Source organism: Salvia hispanica, chromosome 6 (genome assembly GCF_029641045.1).
Source record: "Salvia hispanica isolate PSC_SH4W2 chromosome 6, Shi_PSC_v1, whole genome shotgun sequence".
In the NCBI taxonomy this organism is placed as follows: domain Eukaryota; kingdom Viridiplantae; phylum Streptophyta; class Magnoliopsida; order Lamiales; family Lamiaceae; genus Salvia; species Salvia hispanica.
The window spans coordinates 7,445,720-7,473,579 of record NC_142697.1 but is presented as its reverse complement, the minus strand read 5'-3'; the positions used below and the strand labels follow the sequence as shown (position 1 = coordinate 7,473,579).

At 38.2% G+C, this 27,860-nt stretch overlaps 3 protein-coding genes and 2 pseudogenes across 5 annotated transcripts; 2 read left to right on the top strand and 3 right to left on the bottom strand.

Annotated features, from left to right (window-relative positions):
* Positions 1–6,863: 6,863 nt before the first annotated feature.
* Positions 6,864–8,532, bottom strand: LOC125199387 (protein FAR1-RELATED SEQUENCE 5-like). The gene is made up of 4 exons (XM_089061405.1): positions 8,468–8,532; positions 7,870–8,333; positions 6,971–7,804; positions 6,864–6,910 (listed from the first exon to the last, which is right to left on the bottom strand). The coding sequence occupies exons 1-4, from the start codon at positions 8,530–8,532 to the stop codon at positions 6,864–6,866; spliced, it is 1,410 nt and encodes a 469-aa protein (XP_088917531.1).
* Positions 8,532–9,640, bottom strand: LOC125206156 (protein FAR1-RELATED SEQUENCE 5-like). The gene is made up of 2 exons (XM_089061404.1): positions 9,631–9,640; positions 8,532–9,232 (listed from the first exon to the last, which is right to left on the bottom strand). The coding sequence occupies exons 1-2, from the start codon at positions 9,638–9,640 to the stop codon at positions 8,532–8,534; spliced, it is 711 nt and encodes a 236-aa protein (XP_088917530.1).
* A 995-nt stretch (positions 9,641–10,635) lies between these two features.
* On the top strand, positions 10,636–18,926 carry LOC125206157 (uncharacterized; annotated as a pseudogene). The gene is made up of 8 exons (XR_016132866.1): positions 10,636–10,707; positions 10,957–11,096; positions 11,274–11,388; positions 11,493–11,586; positions 11,881–12,208; positions 17,821–17,912; positions 17,997–18,219; positions 18,409–18,926. The product of XR_016132866.1 is annotated as an uncharacterized LOC125206157 (transcript).
* Positions 18,927–20,952: 2,026 nt separating this feature from the next.
* LOC125206158 (uncharacterized) lies at positions 20,953–21,573 on the top strand. Its single transcript, XM_048105449.2, has one exon. It carries the CDS (start codon positions 20,976–20,978, stop codon positions 21,390–21,392), a length of 417 nt encoding a protein of 138 aa, XP_047961406.2. The 5' UTR covers positions 20,953–20,975; the 3' UTR covers positions 21,393–21,573.
* Positions 21,574–23,020: 1,447 nt separating this feature from the next.
* LOC125208596 (histone-lysine N-methyltransferase, H3 lysine-9 specific SUVH5-like) lies at positions 23,021–25,781 on the bottom strand (annotated as a pseudogene). Its single transcript, XR_016132630.1, has 3 exons — positions 25,655–25,781; positions 23,382–25,325; positions 23,021–23,256 (listed from the first exon to the last, which is right to left on the bottom strand). The product of XR_016132630.1 is annotated as a histone-lysine N-methyltransferase, H3 lysine-9 specific SUVH5-like (transcript).
* Between the last annotated feature and the right edge of the window lie 2,079 nt (positions 25,782–27,860).

Sequence of the window (27,860 nt, the reverse complement as noted above, 5' to 3'; positions counted from 1 at the left end):
TATGTAGGGTCATCTTCCATTGCTTATAGCATCATAATCCAAAATTAAGATCAAATCTACACCCTTAGATTTTAAAATGAGTGGATGAGATTGAACCTTACGAATTTCAGTAAATAGTAGACAAAATATCAGCAAAAGGGTAATATCGTATTATGTTATCATATGATAATTTTCGTGAATGTTTTTTTATATCAACATAGTGTATTACAAATATCAACAATATGACATAAGAATATCAACATTAGTACAAGAAAATATCAACACATTTTTATTGAGATTTTTACATGGTTTTATTGAGATTTTATATGCTTTATATTGAAATTGTTTGATGTATTTGTCGATAAAAATATGGTTATCAACATTTACGAAAACTAAAATAAAAAATATCAAATTTCATCATCCGAACGTCGTTGGAACATATGCAATTGAGATCTCGTTGGAATCCTTATAAAATTATCTTTAATTTGATATATTTTTTGCAAAAAAATAATTAAAATCGAGAGAGTTACGTAAATTTAAAGTTTTAAGATGATTTTAATGAGAGGGAATTGACATTAATACCCTTTAATTTTATTTATTTATTTTCTTAATTAAAAATATAATTCATGTGGCATTATTCAACCACTAGATCTTCTAATCTAATGACTAAGATTTGGTCTTAATTTGAGATTGCTAATTAGTTAGCAATTGATCACTTTCCATATATATATATATATATATATATATATATATTATATATATATATGGGAGCATTAAGGTCCTATTACACCCTAAGTGTCTTTCCTCTTATTAATATCAACCATTAGATTGATGGAATGGATGGACTAGATTAAAAGTGCCAATCTGATCCCGTATTGCATTATTTGTGCATTTTCGTGCATTAAAAGGGTAAAGGAGTAAAATAACATACTACATAATCAGTTTCGAAACGGCAGGTCCGAATTTTACGCGGCATTTTCATCGACCTCTCAACCCCCCTCTCTCTCACTCCATCCCATCAAGACTCTCTTCACAAATATTCTCCCCTAATTCCACAAAACCCTAGCCGGCGCTGTGTCCGTCGAAATCAAGTTCTACCAACACTGCCCGCCGCAAACTCTCCGTTGGTGGACCATTCCCGCCGCGGAATCTACGTCGTTGGACGATTCTCGCCGTGAAATCACTACGCGCTCTCTGTTGATGGTCGAATCATTTCCTGCAAAAGTCGAGGTGTGGTTCTGTTTTTTTGTTTGGTACGCACAAACATTCCTAAACATCGATTGAAGTCACAAACACTCTTAAACATCGATTTTTAGTTTATAATCGAAATAATGCACAAAATTCTTTGGCTCGATTTTGTTGGGAAAGTTGGAATTGTGGTTGGTAGAGATAGGATTTTGTTCATCCTTGATATAACAATTACTTCTCTGCTTTGGATCTGGGTTTTGCATAGGTTTACTTTGCAGTAGGTGTAATGCACAAAAGATGTTGTTTTTTTTGTTGGAGACGTTGGTATTGTGAGCATTCTATTTACTTTATGCTTGTTTTACGGCCAATATGTTCACGTGTCGTCATTTTTTTGGGTGAAATCGCACTGAGTTATGGTTGAAAACTCACCTATTTTTTCCCTCTCGTCGCGCAGATATAGAATGACTAAAAGACAACGCCCTTACAAAAGCCAGCCATAACAGAATGAAGGTTATGCATCATTCCATCATTTTTGTGGATTATTGTTCATTTTTGTTTTGTGGGAGTTTGGCATGAATATGTTGGATGCATCACTTTAGCAAGTCGTGTGTTGGTATGTTTGTGTTTGTGCATTACATCTTGAGTTCTGTCCATTGCTAAATAGATGGCGTGCATTACTTACCTGAACGCATAGATTATATGGCATTTTTGTCCTGTGTGCGTTTAGCAAGAATTCGTTGGATGCATCCCTTTAGCAAGTGATATATTGGTATGTTTGGGTTTGTGCATTATATCTTCAGTTCATGTGCATTGGTAAAAAGATGGCGTGCATTACGTACTTAAGTTCTGTCCATTGGTAAATAGACAGCGTGCATTACTTACTTAAACGCATTGATTAGTTGGCATTTTTGTTCTGTGGGAGTTTGGCATGAATTTGTTGGATGCATCCCTTTAGCAAGGGATATATTGGTATGTTTGTGTTTGTGCATTACATCTTCAGATCTGTGCATTGTTTAATAGATCCCATGCATTACTTACTGTAACACATAGGTTATTTGGCATTTTTGTTCTGTGGGAGTTTGGCATGAAGTTCTTGGATGGATCCCTTTACCAAGTGTTTGATTGGTATGTTGGGTTTGTACATTGCATCTTCAGTTCTGTGCATTCGTTAATAGAAGGCGTGCATTACTTACTGTAACGCATAGGTTATTTGTTCTAAACCATGGTTTTACCTGTTCTGGACAGGCTCCAAGCACCGTCGGACTGAGTTTGATCAAGCGGTAGACGATGTTATTCCCCTAGCATTAGCTGAGAAACTTCGGCAAAGGTTAGCCGAGGAAGAGGCTGCAACAAGTTCACGCAATGAAGACTTAGAGAAAAAGAAACCCAGGGGGGAAGAAAGCCGACCACCTGTATTGTCGACAGAACCCAACCGAGTTCATATCGTGTATACAAAACCTGACTCCCCCGGCAGAAGGAAGCCGTGATCGAACTGGGATTCGGCGCTGTCCTAGATTTCAACATCAGGGAGTACCCAGGTTACCTAGCTTACCGGGTTTTGAAGTCATTAAATCTGGCTCGGTGCGAGATTCCATTATCTGGTGGCGACCGCCTAGCACTAGATGAGGAGGATGTCCACCTTACATTGGGCTTCCCGAGAGGGCGGATTCATATTGCATGCAAAGAAGAATATCAATCAAACTTCGAGTTCAACGATATGGTTGCTGCGCAGTGTAAAAAGTCTCGGTACAAGCTGAACGCGACAGATGTTGCAAATATGATTAAGGAAGAAACTGATGGTGGTCCGGTCTTCAAGCGTCTATTCATGTTCTTACTCGAGAATGCCTTGATGGAGACTCCGTCAGACGGCAATTGCAAGCCAAAGATACTACACTTTATCGACGATGTGGAGGCTATCAGTGACATGAATTGGTGCGGATACGTCTTATCCGTTCTGGAAGTCACATATCCGGGCTGGGCCAGGGGTGAAAGTGCATACTTCACCGGACCAATCCACTTTCTTTTGGTAGGTAATTGTGGCAGTGCATTATATGTTAGAGTACATGCATTACTTTTTGCTGCATTAATGAACCAATCTGTTGCATTAGCCTTAACTGTGCATTGTTTTTGTGTCAGTGTGCGTACGTGGACCGTGTGGTTCACATACGGAGGCGAGTCGAGCGTGTCTGGCCCACTATAAAGGGTTGGACAGCGGAGACCCTCAAGCAAAGGGAAGATGCGGAGCTAGATCAGTTCGGAACTGGGAGGTTAGAGGGCCGCATTGACAAACATCAATATCTTACCGACGAGGAAGCAAGGAGGGTGGACGCTATGGAAAGGGGAGTTAGTGGAACCCCCAGCAGGAACAAGGCGAAGAGACTCAGAGATCGTTTTGTCGCTTCGAGTTCTTTGATGGGACACGCCATTTCGAGGTGGGTCGACGATTTTAAGCAGATACCTATTGAACTGCTTGACGATGGGTGCTTCCGATTGGGGAGTCAGATTGGGTTGAAGTTGTTAGGGATGGAAGATGAAAAGCCTGTGGAAGATGAGGAAATCGTGTCAACATTAACACAAGCGAGGGAGGACGAGGAAGAGTACAGTCCCGAGTGGATTGCTGAAATGGAGAAGATGATGCAGGCATACGACAAAAAGAAAACAATAAGCAGGGGATTTGATAGGCCATCGTTCGTCTTGGATGGATTTGAGTGTCCGGACCCTTTTGCTACTCAGAAAGAACCACGGGCAGAGGGTTGTTCTCGGGAAGCGGAAAAAACTAATGCCGAGGAGATGGGAGCTGATGGTGTTGGAGGTGAGCATGATGGTGTTGCTATTTTTTTGTAAAGTTTAGAACGCATTGTATACAAAGGTTTTTGCTTTATTAAATCACAATTCACGCATTATTTACTTTTGTCAGGAGACAAGCCTAATTCGGTTGGTGGATCTGGAACGGCATCTGGGACAGCCGCAGGCGGTGCGGAAATCAGCCATGGGGTAGTGACATTACTTCATTTAGTGTGTACTCATTCCTCACGTTACAAAATACTTAACTGTGCGTCCATTGTGTACAACCGGCTGTTGTTCGAGGTGAAACTGAAGGAGGCAGCGGAGATAAAGTCAAAACAAAGAAGGTGAAGGGAACACAAAACCTGGAACGCAGTGAGATTCCATCTAATAAGGAGGTGAAGGGAAAACAGGCTGCCCATACAAAAGTAATTCCTTTAATAAATATTATGAATTACAACTAGTTGTTATGTTGGTCATTATTTGACAGGTTGCGTCCATTATACAGTACTTATTATGCATTATATGGAACCTTTCTTTTGTCCATGTAGAAAATTGGTCGAGCTACTGAAAAGGGTATTCAGATTGGTGTGGGGGAAAAACCAAGCGAACCTGAAGTTCTGGCTGGAAAGGCGGGTGCTGTAAAGGTGGGTGCCGGAAAGGGGAAGGGTGTTGCTGCAAAGGTTGTTGCTGGAAAGGGAAAGGGTGTTGCTTTGTCGGGCTTGGACATTCCAGATGGTGATTTTGAACAGACTGGACATGAGGTATGTTGTGTTTAATATTTGGGGTTGCGGCTGAATTGTAATAACCGTATCACCTATTATTGCAGGATCCTGGGAAGCTGGCATCATCCCGTTTCAAGATAGCCAGTCTGGCTGCCCGTTCTCCATTCAACAACCGGGCGGTTACACTAACGGCGAAGCCAAACTATCCGGACAAGTCGCTATACTATTGGGTACTGAGCACAGCGGAAGTGAATAAGTAAGTTTTTATAGTTTTGCTCGACTATTTGCTGTGAAATGGGTAACTTATGCACACTTTATTATTGTGCAGGGAGACGGTTGTCTACGTAGACGACTGTATCAAGACAATGCAGCTTGAATTCTTGTCGCTGGCGCCGTTCAAGCGCGTGAGCCCAGCCATTGTAGACACTTGGAGCGCCCACTTGAATAACATGGAGAAGCTCAAAGCTCCGGAAACAGTTGCTAGGGTCTTCTTCTCGACAAAACCATGCGTTAGCGAAATACCTTGTCCCCTAGTTGCTATTCAGTATTGCAATTATAAATAATTAACTTGTTTACCACATTACACTGTAGAGACACACCGTGATTGATACCCCGACTGAATGGTCAGAGGACCAGTTGAGGGAGACATTCTGGACTCGGTTGTTCGATGATGTACTTGGAACGGGAATCTTCAAATGGGAGAACTTTGACATGGTAAATTCTATTACGCTTAACCCATCTGATGTATATACTTTAACCTAATTTCATGTGTACAGTTTTTCTTCCCGGTTTGGGGTTCTACACATCAGTATGTGGTCTGTTTTGATCTGCCGGATGGCAACATGAACATCATCGACCACACATTGGCTGACTCCCACAAATCGTTCAAGGCAAAATATGGGAACACACCCTCCCTTCTGGTGCGTGTTTGAGGGTATTCCATTAAATTGCATTACATTTGGATAACTGTGCATTATTTATGTTTCTAACGCCTCTTTTTGTGGGAATTTGTTGTAGAAACATTTTTTCGCAGAAGCGCTGGTGAAGTTGAAGGCTAATCAGAAGGCAGCTGAGGTCCGAAAATGTAAGACACATGTGGTGGCTATGACTTGGAGGAGAAACCAGCCCTCTGTGGAGACGGGGTTGTACATCATGCGGCACATGGAGACTTATTTCGGCGGAAAGGACAAAGATTGGCAGTGCGGTTTCACCGGCAACGGGACAAAAAATCTGGAAATCTACCGAATGAAGGTAGCAAACGCACTGTTGTCTTCTACGCACAATTCCGAGCGTGACACAAACGTCTCTTATGCCGCCAAGTTCTGGAAAGAGAAGCCGCCAAAGTTTAATTTCGACAAGTGGGTTGACGAGTTTGGGCTGGATTGATTGCAAGAGTACTGATTAGGATCGATGTTGACGTTACGTTTAAGACAGTTAGTTTGGGATAACTTATTTTGATTTCGTCAAATAACGCATGCTTTGAACCATACACTTGTTTTGATAACTGATGCATATTTTGGTACTAGTGTGTGATGTAGTGCAGTGATATATGATTAACTTATCCATTAACAAACCTAGGACTAATAGTTGCTTAATCCGCAATGGATGAAATAACCGAGAGTAATGCACAACATAGCGCTATTAATGTAATGCTATAAAACGATAATGCATATTAACAAATTAATGGAGTAATGGAATAAATAAACGAGAGTGCTGCGCAATATGGCGTGTTTAATGCAAGTCTAAAAAATAAACGGATTGATGCATAGAATATATTGATTTAATGCAAGAATATAAACCGATAATGCACACAAACAAAGTAATGGGGTAAAGGATTAACTAAAGCGAGTGATGCATAGAACATACATATTTAATGCACAGATATGTATCAATAATGCACATTATCAACGAACTCGACTACTGGAACAAAACGACGGAGTGATGCATAGAACATCTTTAATAATGCAAGCCTATAACTGCGCTTATGCACAAAACCAAGAAAATCAACTAATGGAATGAATAGAGGGAGTGATGCATATAATATACTTATTAATGCAAGGTTGTAAGTCGATAAAGGACAGTAAACATCGCAACTCCACAGAGTTATTACGCAAAAATTGACCACAGCGCTACAAATAATAAGAACAAAACCGAGACGAAAAAGTATTTTATTAGTTACAAAACACATCAAGCTTTCTTCTTGCCTTTACTAAGCGCTTTCTCCTTCTCCATCTCTTTAAGCATTGGACAGTTTTTAGAGTCGTGATGGCCCAACTCATCGCACGCCTTACAACGTCTAAGAGGCCTAGTTGCCTCGTTTATAGCCTTTTCTCTCTTTGAAACCAGTCGGCTCGCGGAGCTGCTTGCATGACCCTTCGTCTTTACAACATCCAGAGGATGGACCTCTACAACTTCAGGCCTTGGCATTCCGTAAAATTCTTCAATCATGCGCCTCTTTTCAAACGCCGAGGTTGGAGGAGTTCCAGCTTGAAGAGAATTACCGAGTTCTTCCAAACCACTTACGAAACCACGAAGCACTTCAATGTCACTCTCAAAACGTAGAATAAAACCGTAGAACAGCGATATTCCTTGATTTGTAACAGTCTGCCTATCCTCAACGGTGGACCTTGTCTCTACGGTGGACCTTGTCTCTACGGTGACATCAAGTCCATGTACGGCCTTGGCTAAGGGAGTCTTCATCCATCGGCTGTTGCAGTACATCTCTGGAATTTTTGACACTTCATTGTTCCTGAATAGAAAAAAAATGTGGCAACACAAATAGCCCTGCCTACCGAACAATTTGCAGTCGCACGAGTATGATTGGTCAGTCTTGTCGTGTGTCACGGAATACGAATTCCGTCGGCTATCCCCAAGCTTGTAGGTGTCAATCGTATCTGTTGATGAAAAACCAAGCACACGGCATCTGTCATTCCCATCAACAATTTCTTCTTGTATCTTCCTGAACATACTGTCTGTGTAAATCGTCGCAGCATGTTTCTCGAAACCCAACTTAGTGGCCAGTATGGGCACGGAAGTAGCATCGTTGTAGTCCAGCTTTGTTCTAGCATTCCGCTGAAAGTCCAGTGCATTGTTGAAATACAAGTATATTCGGCAAGGTTCGCTCGGGGCTTCATAAAATTTTTGTAGAAACTGTTTTCAGATTCTGATATGGACGTAGTCCTAATCATCGAACCGAGTGGGAAATCTCTGAAGTAGGTCGGTATCCACATCTGTCTATACTCGTACAATGTGTTCAACCAATCAACGTCTTCCAGCTCATAACGCTCAATCACTCCATTCCACTCCTCTTCAAATTCGTCGGGTTCAAGCAAGTCCGACCAAACGCATGCATTGAATTCCTTCTTGAAATCTTCGTCCCTAAGCAACCGGCCTGGAACCTTGGAAGCCAACTTGTGCATTATATGCCACATGCACCATCGGTGTCGAGTTCCTACAAGAACCTCTTGAATAGCTGATCTCATGCCCAAGTCTTGATCGGTCACAATCATTTTGGGGGCTACACCCATGCATTCGACGAAATGTTTGAACAACCAGGCAAAGGCCCCTGTTTTCTCGTTGCAGACCAATCCAGCAGCAAATGTTACGGGTTTACCGTGATTGTCCTTCCCCGTGAAAGGTGTGAAGGTCATGCAATACCTGCGATGCACACAGGTATGCAGCATTGGCGTAATTAATTCTGAATAATGCATAACGATAAAGGTGTAATGCAAATGTATTGCTTTATAATGCATTCAGTAAAGTACAACAAAATCGTCATATATAATGTATACCTGTTTGTGTTGTAAGTGGAGTCAAACGCCACTATGTCACCAAACATATGGTAGTTCCTCTTCATCAAACTATCACACCAAAAAGGGCAACCAACTGGTTAGCAGCATTAACTTCGTAGTGATATGTGAAGGCATCCGACAACTCCTTCTTCTTCGCCATGTCGTCCAACACCATCTGCACGTCACAACCGTGTGCGAATGCTTTGATGTCGCGAGATGTGTTCCTAATATCCCCAAGATTGCAACCGACAAGTTCAAACCCACCGAGGATTTCCTTCAACACCTTAAAGGTAAGGGTGGGGCCTATATTAGCCTTGGAACAGTCAAGAATGAATTTGTGATGTACGTCATCCAACTTCCGGTTAAGTGTCATAAACTGCTGATGCTCCGACTCCACCATACAATGGTTGTGAACCTCGTTGAACTCGTGAATAATATATCCCGGTATTCCTGCTTCGGAAAAGTACTTGAAGGATATACAAGCTTTACAACCACACCGCTTGGAAAGCCGCCTGGGTTTAAGAGTAAAACCAGAGCGTGCATTAACATCGTCTTCCTCGTTCGACCTCTTGCAGCCCTCCCTATTGCATACCACATAAAACCAAGTAGTAACACCATCCGCCGCCTTCCTCATACCTTGTTTGCGCGTATCAAACCCAACAGCGCGGGCATACACATCATAAAACGCAAACGCAAAATCTAAGGATTGGAACTTCTGACCAATCACAGGCTTCAATTGTGGAGAACATTCAGGTATAACAAACACTGAACATAAAATCAAAACAACAAGCGTATTAGAATTTAGTTTCATTAAATGATATGAACCATACATTAAATATAAGAAAGAATGCATTATACTTTATTATTTGTACATTACATACGTCGAATAAAACCACACAGTGGCCGAGATAATAACAAAACCCTATTCAAAAAACTGAACCTTGTCGACTAAACAAAATAATACACCCTCAAAACCAATGACTGCTAAATCGTAGTGGATTAGATTAAACTCGCCCAATACAGTCAAACACGACAACTAATAAAAAAAACCATGAGATTATATAATTAACAAAAATGACATCAGAATAAACACAAAAATCGTAAAATATCAAGAAGATGAACGAACTCAGATTCATAATCAAAATATGAAGTCCTTAAATTACCTTCTTCCATTGTTGGAGAATAAGAAGAAAAATCACAAAGGCTGCAAGTTTTTCTATTCTTCTAATAAGATGAACGAACTCAGATACACGACTTCCTCCGGATTAACGCCTCTGTGATGTATTGATACAGAAATATTTTTTTGGAGAGAGAAGAAAGATTCTGCTAATTCCATGAAAAAAACAGACGCAATATACTGTGGAGAGAAAATCAAGCAACCTTCCATAACTAACTCTAATGTGATTTCCTAAAACACCCTACACGATTATTTTAAGCATTTAAATTAATAATATGTGACATTATTTAGGGCCATAAGATCTTTAAATTGAATGGCCAAGATTAAAAAGGAGAATAGAACATAAAACCAAAGAAGGATATGAATACATCCCTATATATATATATATATATAAGATAAAAATAAAATAAAATACACACTAGCTATTGTTAATTAAAAATATAAAAATTAGAAAGAAAATCAAACTCATATAAAATCTGTTAAGAATTTTATTTATAAAATTTCATCTCTAGATGAGTTTATCACCCATACCAAACATGCCGTAAGATACAACTAGTATTGTAGGGCATTGAGCTAAAATTGGGGAGTACATAAATTATATGGAAGAACTGAGGTACATGATAAGATATGTGGAACTGAGGGCATAATAAGCAAAATATAAATTATAGTTATGGAAAATAAACGTAAGGCTATTATGGTGTATAAATATTGTGTCTCTAAATCACTGCCCAATTAATAATTACGGCCAGAATATTGTTAAACCTAGAAAGAGAGGAAGAAAAACTGAGAAAGAAATTCAAACTTGGATAAGGTTTCTAGTATTAGATTTTGTTTCTTCTCAATAAAATAAAAATAATTTTAAATTCATCATCTTTATTCTCAATGACAACAAAGGATTAAATTATGTTCACTGGAGGATTGCTATTCATCGATTGGCTCCAAGCAATCTACAACTCAAAGGGCTATAGAAAATGAAAAAGTATCGATTTCAATGTCCGTCTATGAATGGAAATCCCATTATCAACTTTCACAGCTATATCAGATGAAATGTTGCATTCAAGCGGTTATTCTAAACCAATGTGTATCGCCAGGAACGGAGTCATGCTCACTGGACTCAAACAAACTTTCTTCTCTTTAATGATGTGGATCACATTCTCCACCAACAATACTCCAATCACTTTTTCTTTTTGTCTCCCTCTTACTTTACCAATTGTGCATCATGCCATTTCAAATGTTGTCTATTTCTAGCGACAAAGGGAGTATGTTTTAAGAGTTTATTAAACCTTCTGTTCTACCATGAATATAATTGCAGCAACTCGTATCGGAGAAAGACCTTATAGTGAGAGAAGAAGCATGTCGAATTGGATTGCTTTTTGGGGGAATTATTGGCTCCTACCATGCTTTGAGGTGTTTACTCAGAAATATGAGAAAAAAAGAGACGCCAGTTAATGCGTGAGTTAACAAAAATGCCATTTAGTCCTTTTTTTTTTAAATTTCAAATTAATTAGTTCGCTAGTAATGATCTGTTCCTTTGTATTTGTAATTCTTGACTTGATTTCAAGTACTACTAGTTGAAGTTTTTTTTTTCAATCCATGACTTATCCAAATCCATTTAGATGACTGTTAAAGGTGGCAATGGAACATAATTTTAGCAGGTGCAGTCTCTGGCTTGTCTATTCTATCGCTAGATGATTCCAGCAGAAGGCGCACACTTGCTTTATATCTGTTGGCTAGGCTTGCTCAGGTACAAGTGCTCTATATCTCATTTCCAAGTTTTTGCCTACTGTATGAGGTCGGTCCTATTACTGCTCTTTCCATGTACTCTAATTTATTTAATAATTTAAACAGTGTGCCTATAACTCGGCTAAATCTAAAAACAAATTCCATTTGTGGGGAAGTCATTGGAACCATGGAGACACTCTACTCTTTGCAATAGCTTGCGCGGAATCTTGTTTACTGCTTCTTTGTGTGTGCGTTTATCATTACATATTGTCTTTAATATAGTCATTTTTACTTTTTGATGGGCAAACGAAATAAATTCAAAGACCGCACCACTGTGGACTCAAACATGAGATCTTATATGTAGTCTTTGGTACAGTAGTTGGTTACCTATAAGAGCCCTTCTATCTTATTTTTAAGACATGGAACTTGTATTAAGAAACTTCGTACAGGGTTACTTTAATGTTCGCTATTAGTTGTTTTATCAATATTGTATTTCCTCTAATTATAAGAACTTCTCAGGTTATGTACTCCTTTGTTATGCGCCCTGAGAGCTTGCCAAAATCATATCAAGATTTCATTCAGAAAACAGGCCCTGTTGCTGCTCATGCTGTAGAGGCTCTCCCGTAGATGTTGGTTCACTAGCTGCTTACCTATCTGGCAGGACATCCAGTGATGTGAAGTTGGATAAATTTCCTGAACTTATTCCCTGTTCAGTCATTCATCCTGATACAAAATCATGCCTAGTTCACAATGCTAATGCTGTGAAGGCAACTTTCAGAAAGACATTCCCCTTGTATTTCTCTTTGACATTTGTCCCGTATGTTGTTCTGCGCCTGCAAAAGGTACTTCTCTATTTGACCATTTTTCTTTTGTGGCCCTTTACATTACATTGTTTTGATAAATTAAGTTACTGAAGTGAAACAGATGAACTTGAGCTAAAAGCAAATAGTAAATTATGTGTTTCTATACTTCTAATACAATGATAAATGCAAAAGACTTGTGTGATCCAGCAAGAATACACAATACTCCATCTGTTTTTTAAAAATAACAACTATTGTCATTTTGCGTCATTCCTAAAAGCTAGAAACTTTAGAATCTTTCTATTTTAGGGCATGGACCCCACATTCCACTAACTCTACTTTCACTACTTTTTCTCTTCCGATCCTCCCTCTTACTTTACTCAATTTTCTTTTCCTCTCTCTTACTTTAACAATTCTTCTCACTTACTTTACCAATTGTGCATTAAAACTCGTGCCGTTTCAAATGTTTCTATTTTTTGAATACGGAGGGAATATATTTTTTGTTGTGGTGTGCCCATGCAAACGTGAGGTTCATCAAGCTGGAGCAATTGGCTCGGGGAAAAGGAGAGGTCTGGAAGTGAGCTAGACCAAGAGGCTCGGAACTAGCCGTTGGAAGAATCAGTTATAACTGATTGGGACAGCTGGAAGGGAGTTGAGTTTAGTTTGGTTGTAACTTCTCTTAGATAGCTATATGATTCCTTTTGTTTTCAAGTTGTAACACACGCACAATATCACTTTCAAGATAGATAGGAAAGCTCTTGCTTAGAGAGAGTTGAGAGCGCATCATCTTGTAGAGTGAGACATCATCTTCTTCTTCTTTCACACTTGATCAATAAATTCCATATTACTTCTCTGTGGACGTAGGCACCTTGCCGAACCACGTTAGATCCTCGGTGTGCTTTCGATTTCTTGCTCGGTTAGTTGTGTAGATCAAGTAGTTGAATCCTAACAAGTGGCGCCGTCCCGTGGGAATTCGATCCCAGATGATCTTGGGCGTTTTGAAGATTGATTGCTGACGCTCTTTCTGGGGAATTGAGGGTGAGTTTTCTGTTTTGAAGCTGATCTTGTTGAGTAGCAGATCAGTTGTTTATAAAAATGTCTACAACAAAGTTCGAAGTTGATAAGTTCACCGGCCGAAATGATTTTGGATTGTGGAGGCTAAAGATGAAGGCCATCCTTGATGCATCAAGGCCTTTGGGAGATTCTAAGTGCCAGTGAAGATGAAGGCAAGAAGCCTGAGGCAGATGAGAAGGAGAAGGCTAGAATGCAAGATATGCAATATAAGGCATATAGCACCTTGATCTTGAATCTCACTGACAAGGTGCTTAAGGAAGTTTCCAAGGAAGACTCTGCATCTGGTGTGTGGAAGAAGTTAGAGTCATTGTACATGACAAAGTCCCTTGCAAATCGGCTGCATTTGAAGTAGAAGTTGCTGACCTTCAAGATCTTAGATACAAAAGATATTGCTGAGCAGCTTGAAGATTTTGGGAAATGCATTGATGATCTTGAAAACATAGATGGGGAGATCAAAGATGAGGACAAGGCATTAATGTTGCTGAATTCCCTTCCCAAAAGTTATGAACATTTCAAGGATGCCATGCTTCTTGGGAGAGAATCAAAGATTGGCTATGAAGAGGTACATTCGGCTCTCAAGCTCAAGGACTTTCAGAGAGCTATAGTGAAGCAGCCAGATCCTGCAGCCGAGAGTTTGTATATCAAGAACAATGGCAAGAAGGGGCCCAAGAAAAAGTTCACACAAGAAAGGGACAAGAGTGAGGGTGGAAAGGAGACTAGAAGCTGCCACTACTGCAAGAAACCTGGACACCTCAAGAAGGCATGTTTTGCTTGGAAAAGAAAGCAGGAGCAGGAGAAACTTGGTGGTGGAGAGACGGCTGATCTGGCTCAGGAAGTGGAGGCACCAGAGGCCTTGAACATTCATGATGGAGCTGCTATTGAGGAGTCCTGGATAATGGACTCCGGGTGCAGTTTTCATATATGCTCTCATAAATCTTGGTTCCATAATTTCAGTAGCTCTTAAGGATCTGTTATGCTTGGCAATGATCAGGTTTGTGAGGTAAAAGGGATTGGAGAGATCAAGCTAAAAATGAGCAATGGCAGCATCAAGATCCAGACAGAGGTCAGGTTTATACCCAAGATAAGGAGAAACCTCATATCTATAGGAGTTCTGGAATCAAAAGGGTATAAGTTTGAATCAGCAGATGGGATACTCAGGGTCACTAAGAATTCAAGGATCATCATGGAGGCCAAAAGAAGAAACACTCTGTACTATTTGTTGGCAGAGACAATGATTGGGGCAGGAGCTGTTTTATTTTCTCAGATAGTGAATATGGATTCTTGGCATGCCAGGTTGGGCCATGTTGGTGAAAAGGGGATCGGGGCACTGGCTAGGCAAGGAGCTATCAAAGTTGGTGCATCAGATAGTATTGGTAGATGTGAGTCATGCATCCTGGGGAAGGCCAAGAAACTGCCTTATGCAACTGGCAGACACAGCTCTACTGCCCCCTTCATGTATGTTCATAGTGATCTGTGGGGCCCTGCACAAACAGAGTCTATGGGTGGAGGTAAATATTTCATCTCTCTCATAGATGATTATTCTAGGAAAGTGTGGGTGTATATCTTAAAAGAAAACTCTCGAGCCTTTGCAAAGTTCAAAGAGTGGCACACTAGATATGAAAATGAAAGAGGGAGCACTCTGAAGTGCCTAAGAACAGACAATGGCATGGAATTTCTGTCAGCCGAGTTTGAGGAATTTTGCAAGGGAAAGGGGATCAAAAGGCACAGGACAGCCCCTAGAAATCCACAACAGAATCGGGTTACTGAGAGGATGAATAGGACATTGTTGGAAAGAGTTAGATGCATGTTGTTCTCCTCTAGACTGCCTAAGAGTTTTTGGGCTGAGGCCATTGCTACTGCCGCAATACTCATCAATAAATGCCCATCATCTGCCATTGATAATGAAACTCCAGATCAGAGATGGTTTGGGAAGCTGGGTGACTACTCCAGTTTGAGGAGTTTTGGATGTGCAGCCTATGCACACATAAAGCAGAATAAGCTAGAGCCCAGAGCCAAGAAGTGTGTGTTGCTGGGGTTTCAAGAGAATGTGAAAGCCTACAGGTTATGAAATCTGGATAAAGAGGGTCAGAGAATCATAGTGAGCAGAGATGTGACTTTTAATGAGGATGAAATGCCATTCAAAGCTGCACAGAATGCTGAAGCCACTGCTGGTAGTAATGTGCAGAATTTTTTGAGGTTGGAGAAAGCTCCACTAGATCTGATAATGATGAGGATACTGAGGTTCTAGAGAGTTCAGATGAAGGTGGAGTTTCTAAAGGTCAACAGCCTCATGGTGGAGATGATCAGCCTACAGTTATGGGTCAGGAACCAAGGAGAAACACCAAGCTTCCTGATAGATTCTCTGACTATGACATGAGTTTCTTTGATCTATGTGTGGCTGAGGTGTTGATATATTCAGTGCCATCAACATATGAGGAGGCCATAAAATGCAAGGAAAGTCAGAAGTGGATAAAGGCAATGAGAGAAGAAATAGATTCTCTGTTGAAGAATGGAACTTGGATATTGGTGAAGGATCCAGGAACTCAGAAATTAATCAGTTGAAAATGGATCTTCAAGAAGAAAGTGGAAGTAGGAGAAACTGAAAGCATACGTTTCAAGGCTAGATTGGTGGCTAGAGGCTTCACACAAGTGGAAGGAATTGATTACAGTGAATTATTCTCTCCAGTGGTGAAGCACACCTCCATCAGAATTCTACTGGCCCTTACTGCACATTTTAATTGGGAGTTGCATCAACTCGATGTTAAAACTACATACTTGCATGGGGATCTAGAGGAAACAATATACATGGTTCAGCCTAAGGGTTTTGAGAAGCCTGGGGAAGAGGATAAAGTCTGTATGTTGAAGAAGAGTCTATATGGGCTCAAGCAAAGCAGTAGGCAGTGGAACATTAAATTTCATGAGCATATGGTGAGTATGGATTTTGAGAGATCTAGCTTTGATAGTTGTGTATACTTGAAGAGAAAAGGTGGAGAGATAGTTGCCTACCTACTATTGTATGTGGATGATATCCTATTGGCAGGATCCAGCAAGAAAGAGCTGCGGCTGGTCAAGGATGAGTTGAAGCTTAAATTTGATATGAAGGATTTGGGAAAGGCCAAGAGGATACTTGGCATGGACATTTACAGAGAAAGAAAAAAGAGAAAGTTGAAGCTGGTTCAAACAGACAATGTCAACAAGGTGATTAAGAGGTATCAGATGGAAGATGCAAAATCAGTATATGTTCCATTGGCCAGCCATTTTAGACTAAGTAAAGAGCATATGCCAAGGTCAAATGAAGATAGAAAGGAGATGAGATTGATTCCATATGCCAACATTGTGGGCAGTGTGATGTACCTAATGATCTGCACAAGGCCAGATGTGGCTCATGCAATTAGTGTAGTCAGCAGGTATATGGCTGAACCAGGAAGAGAGCATTGGAATGCTTTAAAATGGATCTTGAAATATCTGAGAGGATCTGCCAATGTTGGTTTGAAGTTTGGAGATAAAACATGGTCAGAAAGGAATGATATTCTGGAGGTTTCTGTGATTCAGACTATGCAACAAATTTGGATAATAGAAAATCTCAGAGTGGTTAGATCTTCACACTATATGGCACAACAATTAGTTGGAAGTCGAATTTGCAGTCTGTGGTTGCTTTGTCCACAACTGAAGCTGAGTATATATCTCTGACTGAGGCTGCAAAGGAAGGGAAATGGCTACAAGGAATTCTTCATTATTTTGGCATTCATCTAGATGGAGTAAGGATCAATTGTGACAGCAACTCAGCAATATGTTTGGCAAAACATCAGATGTTGCATGAGAGGAGCAAACATATTGATGTGAGGAGGCACTTTATCAGGGATGAAATCCAGAATGGGAGGATTAAGGTAGTGAAGGTTCCAATTGAAGATAATGCTTCTGATATGTTGACTAAGCCTCTGCCAATTTCTAAGTTCAGACATTGCTTGGACTTAGTGGAGGTTGTGGAATGATGAGTCTCTGTAAATGGATGAGAAGGGAGTTAGATATTGATCATGTTTGCAAGGTCAAGGTGGAGATTTGTTGTGGTGTGCCCATGCAAACGTGAGGTTCATCAAGATGGAGCAATTGGCTTGGGGAAAAGGAGAGGTCTGGAAGTGAGCTAGACCAAGAGGCTCGGAACTAGCCGTTGGAAGAATCAGTTATAACTGATTGGGACAGCTGGAAGGGAGTTGAGTTTAGCTCGGTTATAACTTCTCTTATATAGCTAGATGATTCCTTTTTGTTTTCAAGTTGTAACACACGCACAATATCACTTTCAATATAGATAGGAAAGCTCTTGCTTAGAGAGAGTTGAGAGCGCATCATCTTGAATAGTGAGACATCATCTTCTTCTTCTTTCACACTTGATCAATAAATTCCATAATACTTCTCCGTGGACGTAGGCACCTTGCCGAACCACGTTAGATCCTCGGTGTGCTTTCGATTTCTTGCTCGGTTAGTTGTGTAGATCAAGTAGTTGAATCCTAACATTTTTTTTGAATTTTTAGAATGGTTAATATATACTTATATTTTTCTTCATTTACATTCCCATTCCCCAGTTCATGGATGCTCCAGTTCGTACATGTCATTCTGCTGTTACAAATTCTGTTCGTTCAACTTCTTTCTTGTCCGCTTTTGTTGGTATCTTTCAGGTGGTTTTTCTGCTTGCTACGTTTATTATGCCTATACATCTAAATATAATTGTACTGATTTAATCTCCTCAAAAAAAAAAAGGGGGAGTAATATGTTTGCATAGAAAAGTGGCATTGAAGGACCACAAGCTAGTTTATTGGCTTGCTGGAGGACTATCTGCCCTTTCTGTGTTATTGGAGAAGAAAGCTAGACGTGGCGAACTAGGCTTGTATGTTCTTCCAAGAGCTGGAGAATCTTTTTGGTACATTTTGGTGAATCGCCGTTTGCTGCCAGATATCAAGAATGAAGACTGGAAGTGTACCCTGGTGCACCATTACCATCTCTTACCTCAGTGCTCTTACATTTATTTATTGTTGCCAAGTACAAGTAGTGATTAGTTTCTGGTAACTCGAAATGCTTGCACATGTATTGTCGAATGACTGTACCGCGCTTCCAAGTCACAAATCAAGAGTTTTGCATTCAAATATACTTAATTCTGTATCTCAACTTTGTAGGTGGCTTTGTTCTGCGTGTGTATGGGTGGATTAATGTATTACCTGGAGCAAGTCCTTTCCTGAGGGGCCTGATTTGTCGATTCCTTGCCAGCAGAATTAGCAGTCCCGGGCCTCCAGCAGGCCGAAGCGCGTCTTACTCATATCTACAAACTCTGGATGCGCTTGACAACCAAGAGAATGGAACTACATCTTCTGAAAAGTACAATCTTGAATCAATTCCTGGACTCTAAGCTTCTATTTGCTCGCTGCTGAGGAGGGGATAACTATTCCTTGATGGAATTCAACAAAAATAATTCATTTAATTCAGATTTGTTTTTTTGGGCAACCCAAGAAGATGGATGGTTATTTTAGTCCTGACACCTGTGAAAAATTATTAGTTTGGTGGGGTCTGCTTGATTTCTGGATTTGAATCTTCACGAGATTGATATTCTCAAGTGAAAGTTGGAAGAGAATTTCAGGATGCGTATGTGCCATGTAAATAAATGTAACACATATATCTTGTTATCTTTAAATGCATAGTTAAGAGTAGATTTTAGAATGTCAATTCTTTAAATAAAATTTCTTTTGAGCAAGCTATACATGTACAGGCTTTTACCAAGATGATATTTACTACTTCCTCCATTCGATAGTAGGGAATGTGTTTCTTTTCGGCACGCGATTTAAGAAAAATTGTGTTAAGTAAGTTAAGTAAAGAAAGAATAAAGTAGGAAATGAAAAAAGTAGAGATATTCAAGTAAGAGATATTCAAGTAAGAAAGAAGAAATGTGTTGATTTTTATTAAAATTGGAAATGATTCCACTATTATGGAACATACCGAAATGGCAAAATGACTCAACTACTACGTAACAGAAAGAGTATTTTACATCCAGTACATTTGTTTACACAGTGAAGCAATAAACAATTTGGCGGCAAGATATTGAAGAAGAAAGAGAGAATCCCAGCCCCTTGACAACAAGGTCTAAATATTTAAAGCAAAGGGTCGACCTTGTTAATAACTCACGCTAATATAGAGAGTATTCCAATGGTCATGTATTTGTTATTTATTGTCATTATCTCTACGTGTCACCATTGAGTAATAATTTGAGTCATTTTTAGGGACATAAAAGGAAAGAGGTAGTATGTTTTAGGGACGGAGGGAATATTATGGTTGAAATATTTAAAACTATTCAAGAAAATATAGAACATGTCCTTATTTCATTTATTTTATTTGAGTTTTTAATGTATTTTATTAATACGTCTGGATAAAACATTAATATGGTCCAACGTATACTTAATTATGTAAAGATAACAAGTTATTAAATACCCGATTCGGTGATTTATTAAATTAATATAACTTTTTAGATCAAATGATCATCTTTAAAAATATGACAAATTACTGCCATTTTGAATAAATCTGAATTTTATTATTGTTGAAATTAAGATTACAGTCAAGTTAGAAACTCGATCTCTAAATGTGGAGTTATGATCCCAACGTTCAATGTATAAATATGTTAATAAAATCTCATTCCTGCTAAAAAAACACAAATTTTTTAAACAATATTTACATTTGAAAATGATTCCTCATTTCAGAATCGATAAAATAACTTCATGAATTTTTGTACACTTCCGTTTTATGTTTATTTATTATATTGGCATATATTGCATGTAAATCATTAATTTTATTCCAACGTAGCTTAGACATTATTGTATGAGGTACCGATTTTGAGCCCTCTTAATATTATTTGTAATTTCTTCTTTTATATAAGAGTTTATTTTAAAAAAACGTAAAACTTATATAATAGAATTTTCTTCCTGCGTGATAGAGTGGAGATTCAAGCCACTTAAATATGAATGTGTAAAATTACAAAATTTGTTAATTAATATTGCTTTCACACGAACCACACTGTCTAATCTTCTAATTAATTAATTATAACATGCATGAGGTTTAAGAATATATACATGTTTCTTGCATAATTAAAACTGAAAAACAAGCATTCTTTCTTAATCAACTAGCTAGTCCTATCTTTTGCTACATTTTGACCTTCCATTATGTTGTACTCCCTCCGTTCCATAAAAGATGTCACACTTGTGGGACGGCACGAGATTTTAGGGGGTTTTGTTTTGTGTGTTGAATGGAGAGAGAAAATATAATTTTTATATTCAAGTGAGAGAGAACTTTTACCAAAAAGAGAAATGTGACATCTTTTGTGGGACAAACTAAAAAGGAAAGCGCGACATCTTTTGTGGAACGGAGGGATTACTACTTATCTTAATTACACTCTAATTACAACATCAAAAAACAAGATATTATTCCTTGAAGGGACCATATAATTCTATATTTGTGGTTTGGACATTAATTTCTAGAATAGGCGGTGGTGCAAATCATGTGTGGCAGTACACATTACATATATCGTGGGGGGAAATCTAGTCCTTTTTCGCAAGTGCACCCCCAGAATTAGTTATTAGTGTTCACGGGTCCACTTTTTTCTACACAAATAATATATGTCCCATTTAATATTTCACTATATATATAGTGCTTGCCTAATACCATAAGTCATATGAATAGAATAAACTCCAATCAGCTCAAAATGCGTACAACAATGCCAATTCTCCATGTTACAATAATTTTATTTCTCTTAGCATCGATGAATTGTTGGGCACATAGGTATTGTGGCGAAGGAGGAAGACGAAGGATCACGGCCTCATTGGAGCCTAGTTCCAGTGGGGGTAGCGGGGAAGCCCACGCTCCGAGTTGGGACTATAGTTGGGGGTGGGGCTCCAGCCCGACATCCGGGTGGGGCTACGGATCAGGCTCGGGTAAGTCTCCTAACGGGTTTGGGTTTGGGTCGGGGTCTGGCTCAGGCACCGGATATGGTTATGGTTCGGGTAGTGGTGGCGCTCATGGAGGCGGTTATGGGAGTGGCAATGGAAACAAAGGCGGTAACGGTGGTGCGGACGAAGACCATTCACCATCAAGTGGTGGCGGCAACAACAAGCATGGTTGAATATGGACTAGTATAAGTAATGTGTATGGTTTAACTATATATGTAGTGTGACACATGGATCGTGTGTGATGCTTTTATGCCAAATTATTGGTGTTGGTGTGGAATCATGTGTGTATGAAAAGGCAGCTTTTGTGTCGTCATAAAAAATAAGTCTCTTAAAAATACAAACTATTTTTATTTTGATCTACTCTTTAAAATAAAAACTTTTTAAATAATATCGTGAATAATACTACATTAGTCTCTTCCTCTTTCTTACTGTACTCATTTCTACATTCCTCTCTCTTACTTCACAAATAATTATGAATTATCTCTTACTTTTTCAATTGTGCAACTCATGCCTTTTCAAAAGTTTCTACTCTCTCCGTCTCACTCTAAGCGGAACATTTCTATTCCGGCACGACATTTCATGTAGTGTTATTTTGTGAATTAAATGGAGAGAGGGAAAAAAATAGAGAAAGTGAAGTTTTTATTTTAAGAAATGTGTCATTTAGAGTAGGATAACAATGCAAAAAGGAAAATGGTTCACTTAGAATGAGACGAAGGGAGTATATTTTAAGGACGAAGGTAGTCAGTACTCCCTCCCTCCGTCCCCCAGATTTTGTCACAGTTTGACCGGGCATGGATTTTAAGAAATGTAATGGAAAGTGGATTAAAAAAGTTGGTAGGGTGTAGGTCCTCCTTTTAAAATATTAGTTTTATACTCCCTTCGTCCCATAATAGATGTCACACTTTTCTTTTTAGTTTGTCCCACAAAAAATGTCACATTTCTTTTCTTAGAAAAAGTTTCCTCTCACATTAATATAAATATATTATTCTATCTTTCACTTAACGCACAAAACAACATCTCCTAAAATCATGTGTGCCAATCCCCAAGTGTGACATCTACTATGAGACGGATGGAGTAATAAAATATAAGTGGGAATAAGTTAGTGGAAAGTGGAGTATACTACCAAAAATGGTAAAAAGTGAAATGTGACAAATTTTATGGGACGAACAGAAATGAAAAGATGTGACAAAATTTCAGGGATGAGGGAGTAATACAATATGAAGCTGTGTGCAATTTCTTGAAAGTAATATCCCGATTAGTTTCGTAGGTCTGTATAATTAATGAATGTTTTGTTACCCTAATTTTAGCAACGGGTTGTCTACGTCCGGTGGAGCCAGAAAATCATATTTTGAAGAAAAAGTTACATATAGGATAATTTTAAGTATTTCAAAAGGGACAATTAAGAATTACATCAAAATAATTCAAAATGGAATTCAGAAACATGCTTGATTTGTGTGGTTCATAACTGGTAGCTCAATTCCTCTTTAATTATAGTATTAACAGGTTCTGAATTTAGCGGTTCAATCTCCTTTGTTGCTGTAAACGTATCACAAGCTCGTTTAATTTGAGCATTTAGTAAACCTCGAGCCTCAAAATTTGAGCATTTTTAGAGTCGATCCTCTTCCCAAGCCTGATGATCCCAAACATGTTAGCGGATTAGAGAAAAATGCTATATATGGGATTTTATTATAGTAGGAGTAATTGTTTTTATTTCATTTAAGGACGTAAGTATAACCCCAAATGACACATCTTCAAGACAATGCAGGGTATTACAACAACCAAAAAAAGTAGAGTACTACTATTTATGTAAATTTAAGAAATCACAAGAACCCTATGAAATGGGGGATTTGTTCATGCAACAATAATGAGTGTAAAACCTTCAAGATCAAATGGCATGAAAATGTGCAAAATACTTCATACAAACCAAAATCAAAGAACACAATACAAGGATTGATTTTCTCCATGTTCTCTAGCAACAGTTTCACAATACCAAAATCTCTATTTTCTCTTCCACTTCAAGCTGCTGCTCAACATTTTCTGAAGCAACAAAGTCCATCAGTTGCTGTCGATAATATTAATAGTAGAGCATGGATTTTCTCCAAAATTTTATAAAACACTTCCAATTCTAAAAGAACAAAAGCCAACTTCATAAAGATTCGTACCTGAACTGCGGCTACTACAGCCAGCCCTTGCATTTGTGAGAACCACAATGGCAAGCCTTTCTCTTAATGTTTCCATCACGAACCTTCATGTAATTATAATCATACATGAGTTCCTGCCAAGGAGGGATTCGCTTTTGTGCAAAAAACATAATATGGGGCATTCTCTTGTCATCATGATCATACAAAACCTCTTGAGGAAACACATTAGGGTCACAGCCGTGGTTAATAAATCTACCAATATTACCACACTTGGCAGCATCAAGAGAAAAACCATCACCATGATATATATCAAACAGATATTCATCCTCGTTGGCCTCAGACTCACTCAATATCTCCCCAATATATTCACATATGAAACTTCCAGGCATGATGTAATTCCTGGATCTCACCCCCCAACCTATTGATTTGGTCTTGAAAATCTCCAATTGGATACTAGGACCGTGCTGGCTGACTCTATTCTTACAAGATGGGGGGCATTTGCATAAAGGTCCACACTCATGGACTGTACCATTAGTCCATGGTTCCATAAGTAAGCCTTTTTCACCATATGGAATCTCACCTCCATTCTTCTTAACACAGGGGCATTGCACAGAGTTGGAGCAGCCATTCACGCAATCACAACCAACAGGCACACTAATCCAATCCAGATGTCGGTAAACAACGCTGGTAGTGTAAGTGAAAGGTGGTGGACGATCATCATCCACTCCATTCCTTGCACGAACTTTATAGTTCTCTTTTCCTTGTGAGACATCATTTAGCAAGCAGATACCTGTGACCTGTTTTCTCCCTTTAACATTATTCCTTCGCTTCCCTGGTGATGGTTTGTAGCAATCTGCGATGACACGAATCCTAGGTTGCCCTGGCAGCCTCTGCAATTCAAATTTGTAAACCAATTTACAATTTTGAGTGTCTTTTTCTCCCCAGTACTTATTTACCTTATACAGGCCATCGTACACATACACATATCTGCGATTTTCTTTTCTTTTACGGATGACTCTAACCGGAAACGCCTTTTCCATACTATTAACCAATGCAAGATTTCCTCTCTTCAGCTTTTGATCTGATGCAGTATTGGCAGATATATTTGGATTCCCACCTTGGCCAGAGTATATCAGAATATCATGTTGTGTAGCCTTATTCTCATATCGCCCGGAATCCACAACACTAGTAGCATATGGTGTCTCATCCTCCTTATCCTTCACATAATAAATTCCACAAATCAAATGGCAATTGAGACCAACAACAGCAAGTTCCGCCCTAAGGGAGAATTCATCACCAATCTGAATGCCAGGTATATGGTGGCTTGTCAGGGATGAAATTCATTTTCTTTTGCTTCACACAATTATATGCACGATAATACAGAAAATTAGTGCCTTCTTCTCCTGCAGGCTCACTCCCATGCTCCTGCAAGAGTTTAGCATATTCCTCTTTGAACAGTTTTAGAGCTTCCACCACTTTATTTCCCTGAGGATGCTCACGAGGCACAATCTCCAAATTAATATATTTCTTGTGATTCTCACCGTCTTCTTGTTCAACTTTACACTTGAGTGAATATGTGGCACTAGCATCAGTGGCATCATCCGACATGGTTTCAGTTCCACAAACATTTTCCTCTTGAAGACTAACTTCATCTTCATCTTTTGACACGGTTTCAGTCCCACCGGCTTCATTCCCACTGCTTGCATTAGAATTAACACAAGTGTGAGGAGGAAAGGCATGATGAGAGTTGAAAGGGGGATATTGATCCATGGATTCTCCCAAGTGTTTGAGATAAGGAAACTTAGCATCAAAATGACACATATACTCTTTTGCCTCAGCTGTAGCTGCATTCAGTTCCTCCATCTCATGCTTAAAGAACACCTCATTTTGATGAACCATATTACCAATTGACACCGACTTTTCAGATTTTTGTTTCATATCAAATATTTACCAGAGCATTCATCACTGTATTTTGATTGAAAACATTAATTAGAAGCTAACAAAAATGACACATCAAAATCAAAGCTGATGGAATTATATCATTGTTCACAGGATTTGTTAGCAAAACAAAATCAAGTTCTAGTCCTAATATAGTATGAATATTAACTGCAACAGCATATACTCCGTATAAATTAAAATCAAAACCTACCTAAGATTTTTGAATTGAAACTTTGAAAGTTCCTATTCAGAATTCAAAATTATACTACGTATTAAACGAATAGAGATACGTAGTTAAGAATAAATCGAATTGATCATAACACAGTGAGTAGATTAGAAGAAATAGAGTTAGTTACCTTAGTAGGAGTGGAACTTCAACTTAGTTTCCACGCAAATGAAAATGTAAATGTAAATGCAAAAAATGAGGGTTAAGCTAATTCGGAAGAAGCGGTTATACTTATAAAGGAGTGGGGAAGTGTTCACTTTTCAGTAAACGTGTATTGATTCCAACTCCAATTCCTAATCGTGGGAAAATATACAAGTGTAAAATTGTGGAATCTATACAATACAATATATAAAAGGAAAGGAGAGTTTTGGGGGCACATTAAATTTATTGAGTAATCGTGGGTACATTTTGTAACCGCAACCCACATTTAAAATATATTTAGGGTGGTAATTACAAGCTAAGGGGAAAAGTGGAAAGCGGTTATTTAGATAGTAGAGTCGAGAATTTAAAATCAATTTAATTTATTTTTATTTTATCAGTTATATCCACTTAAATATTTCTCAAACAGGTTTTCTGTTTTTGCTTGTTCTTACTGCTACTAGATTTTAATGGTTCCAGCCACTAGTGTATCTGGCCTCATTTTCTTGATTCTAGGTTGATTGGATTGGGCAAAAGAACCAAATAGATGTTGGTGCAGCCTGTGCTTATGCTTCATTTGTTTTGTTAACTGTTTCCTAATGTATTTCTCAGCTATAGCTGCTGGAGTGAAATAGATTGTTTTGGTTGGATCAATGGGAGGAACAAATCCAAATCACACTCTAAATAGCCTGGGAAACAGAAATATCTTGGTTCGTCCTCTTGTTTCATTGATTTTTTCATTGTTGAAATCCAGGATTAGGTTGCTTCTTGGCTTTTTGCAACAAGTATCTACACAAATATTTAGCAAATACTCTGGAAACCTATTATTAATCTGGATTTATCTATACATTGTCTGCTCCCAGGGTTTACATATTCTTGCGGAATGTTACTCGGAGTTTCCGTTCCTACTCATCGACACTTTTTGCGTAAGAATCCATATCTTTGTTCGAGTAAAGTACATTAAGATTTTTATCATTTTTTTTCATTGAGATGATTCAAACGGATATTTTATTTGCCTTGATGAACAAATGGCTCGGCAAGATCACTTTGGAGACGTAAACATCTCCCAGTTTCACATATGGCTGAGGTACACAATTTAGTTTCTAAAATCATCATTCATTCACTCTTGGTATCATCTTTATCATGTGATATGTGGGGGGAAATTTAATTGCCATTTAATTTTAAAATTTTTATCAAATTAAATATAACATGTGATTAAGTGAAGTGAATTGGAGGTTTTAATATGTTATGTGTGATTAAGTGGAGTGAGTGGAAGGGCTATGTCATTTAAATTAAATTTGGTTTGACCATTTGATTAGAATTCCAAATAAAATATTTTTTGTCCTTTCATTGAATGCATGTGGTGTGAATTGTTCGATTGTGTACTTTCATGGGTCTTATCTTATGCTTTGTTCTACGGACTATCGTTTTAATACATATTAATTATTGATTTTGTGCATTGCAAATTGATTTTATTCCTTATTTTATTGTAGGTTTAGGTGAGGCGGGTGGCTTTATAGATGACAAACGAGTTATTTTACTCATGAGTTCTGTTGAAGAGTGACGAATTGTGAAGAATTGAATGTTTTAGTTTATAATGATGAGATTGGTTTTAATTTTAAAGTTAATGTTATAAAGAAGTTTTAAAAATGATGAGTAATTATCCATTGTGTTTAATTCTTTATTGTGATAGATTTTTATCTTCATATTCCATGATTTAATGATTAAATATTATATTATGTTATTTATTTGAAATTTATTATGCTTCAATGTTGATTGTTAATATTGATTCTAATTTTATTTAATTAATTTAAAATTAAAAATTAGTATCTTAAAAATATATTAATCCGTGCATAGCACAGGCGTGATACTAGTTTTTATTAAAAATAACATGAAATATTGAAGCTAAAAACTCCACTCCCACGCTGAGTGGAAAGTTAAGGACAACTAATGTAAGATACCTTCCTCTCTACAACAAACCCTAACTAATCTAACTACTTCATTCTATCTAATGTTGGCACACTTGGTAATATATGTAATTTTAGGATTTGTTATTTTTTATGATAAATGGAGAAATAAAATAATACATTTATATTAATATGAGAAAAAACTTTTTCTTAAAAAAAAGAATGTGATACTGAAATACTAAAAATGAAAGTTTGAGATCTATTATGAGACGAGGAAATACTACTTAGATT

Excerpts from the sequence above, each read along its gene's own strand:
- LOC125199387 (XM_089061405.1), bottom strand. The coding sequence starts at position 8,532 with ATGAAGAGGAACTACCATATGTTTGGTGACATAGTGGCGTTTGACTCC. Across the intron at positions 8,334-8,467 it reads TCCACTTACAACACAAACAG|GTATTGCATGACCTTCACAC; the intron begins GTATACATTATA and ends TGTGCATCGCAG. Across the intron at positions 7,805-7,869 it reads CTTCAGAGATTTCCCACTCG|CCCCGAGCGAACCTTGCCGA; the intron begins GTTCGATGATTA and ends AATTTTATGAAG.
- LOC125206158 (XM_048105449.2), top strand. The coding sequence starts at position 20,976 with ATGCGTACAACAATGCCAATTCTCCATGTTACAATAATTTTATTTCTC.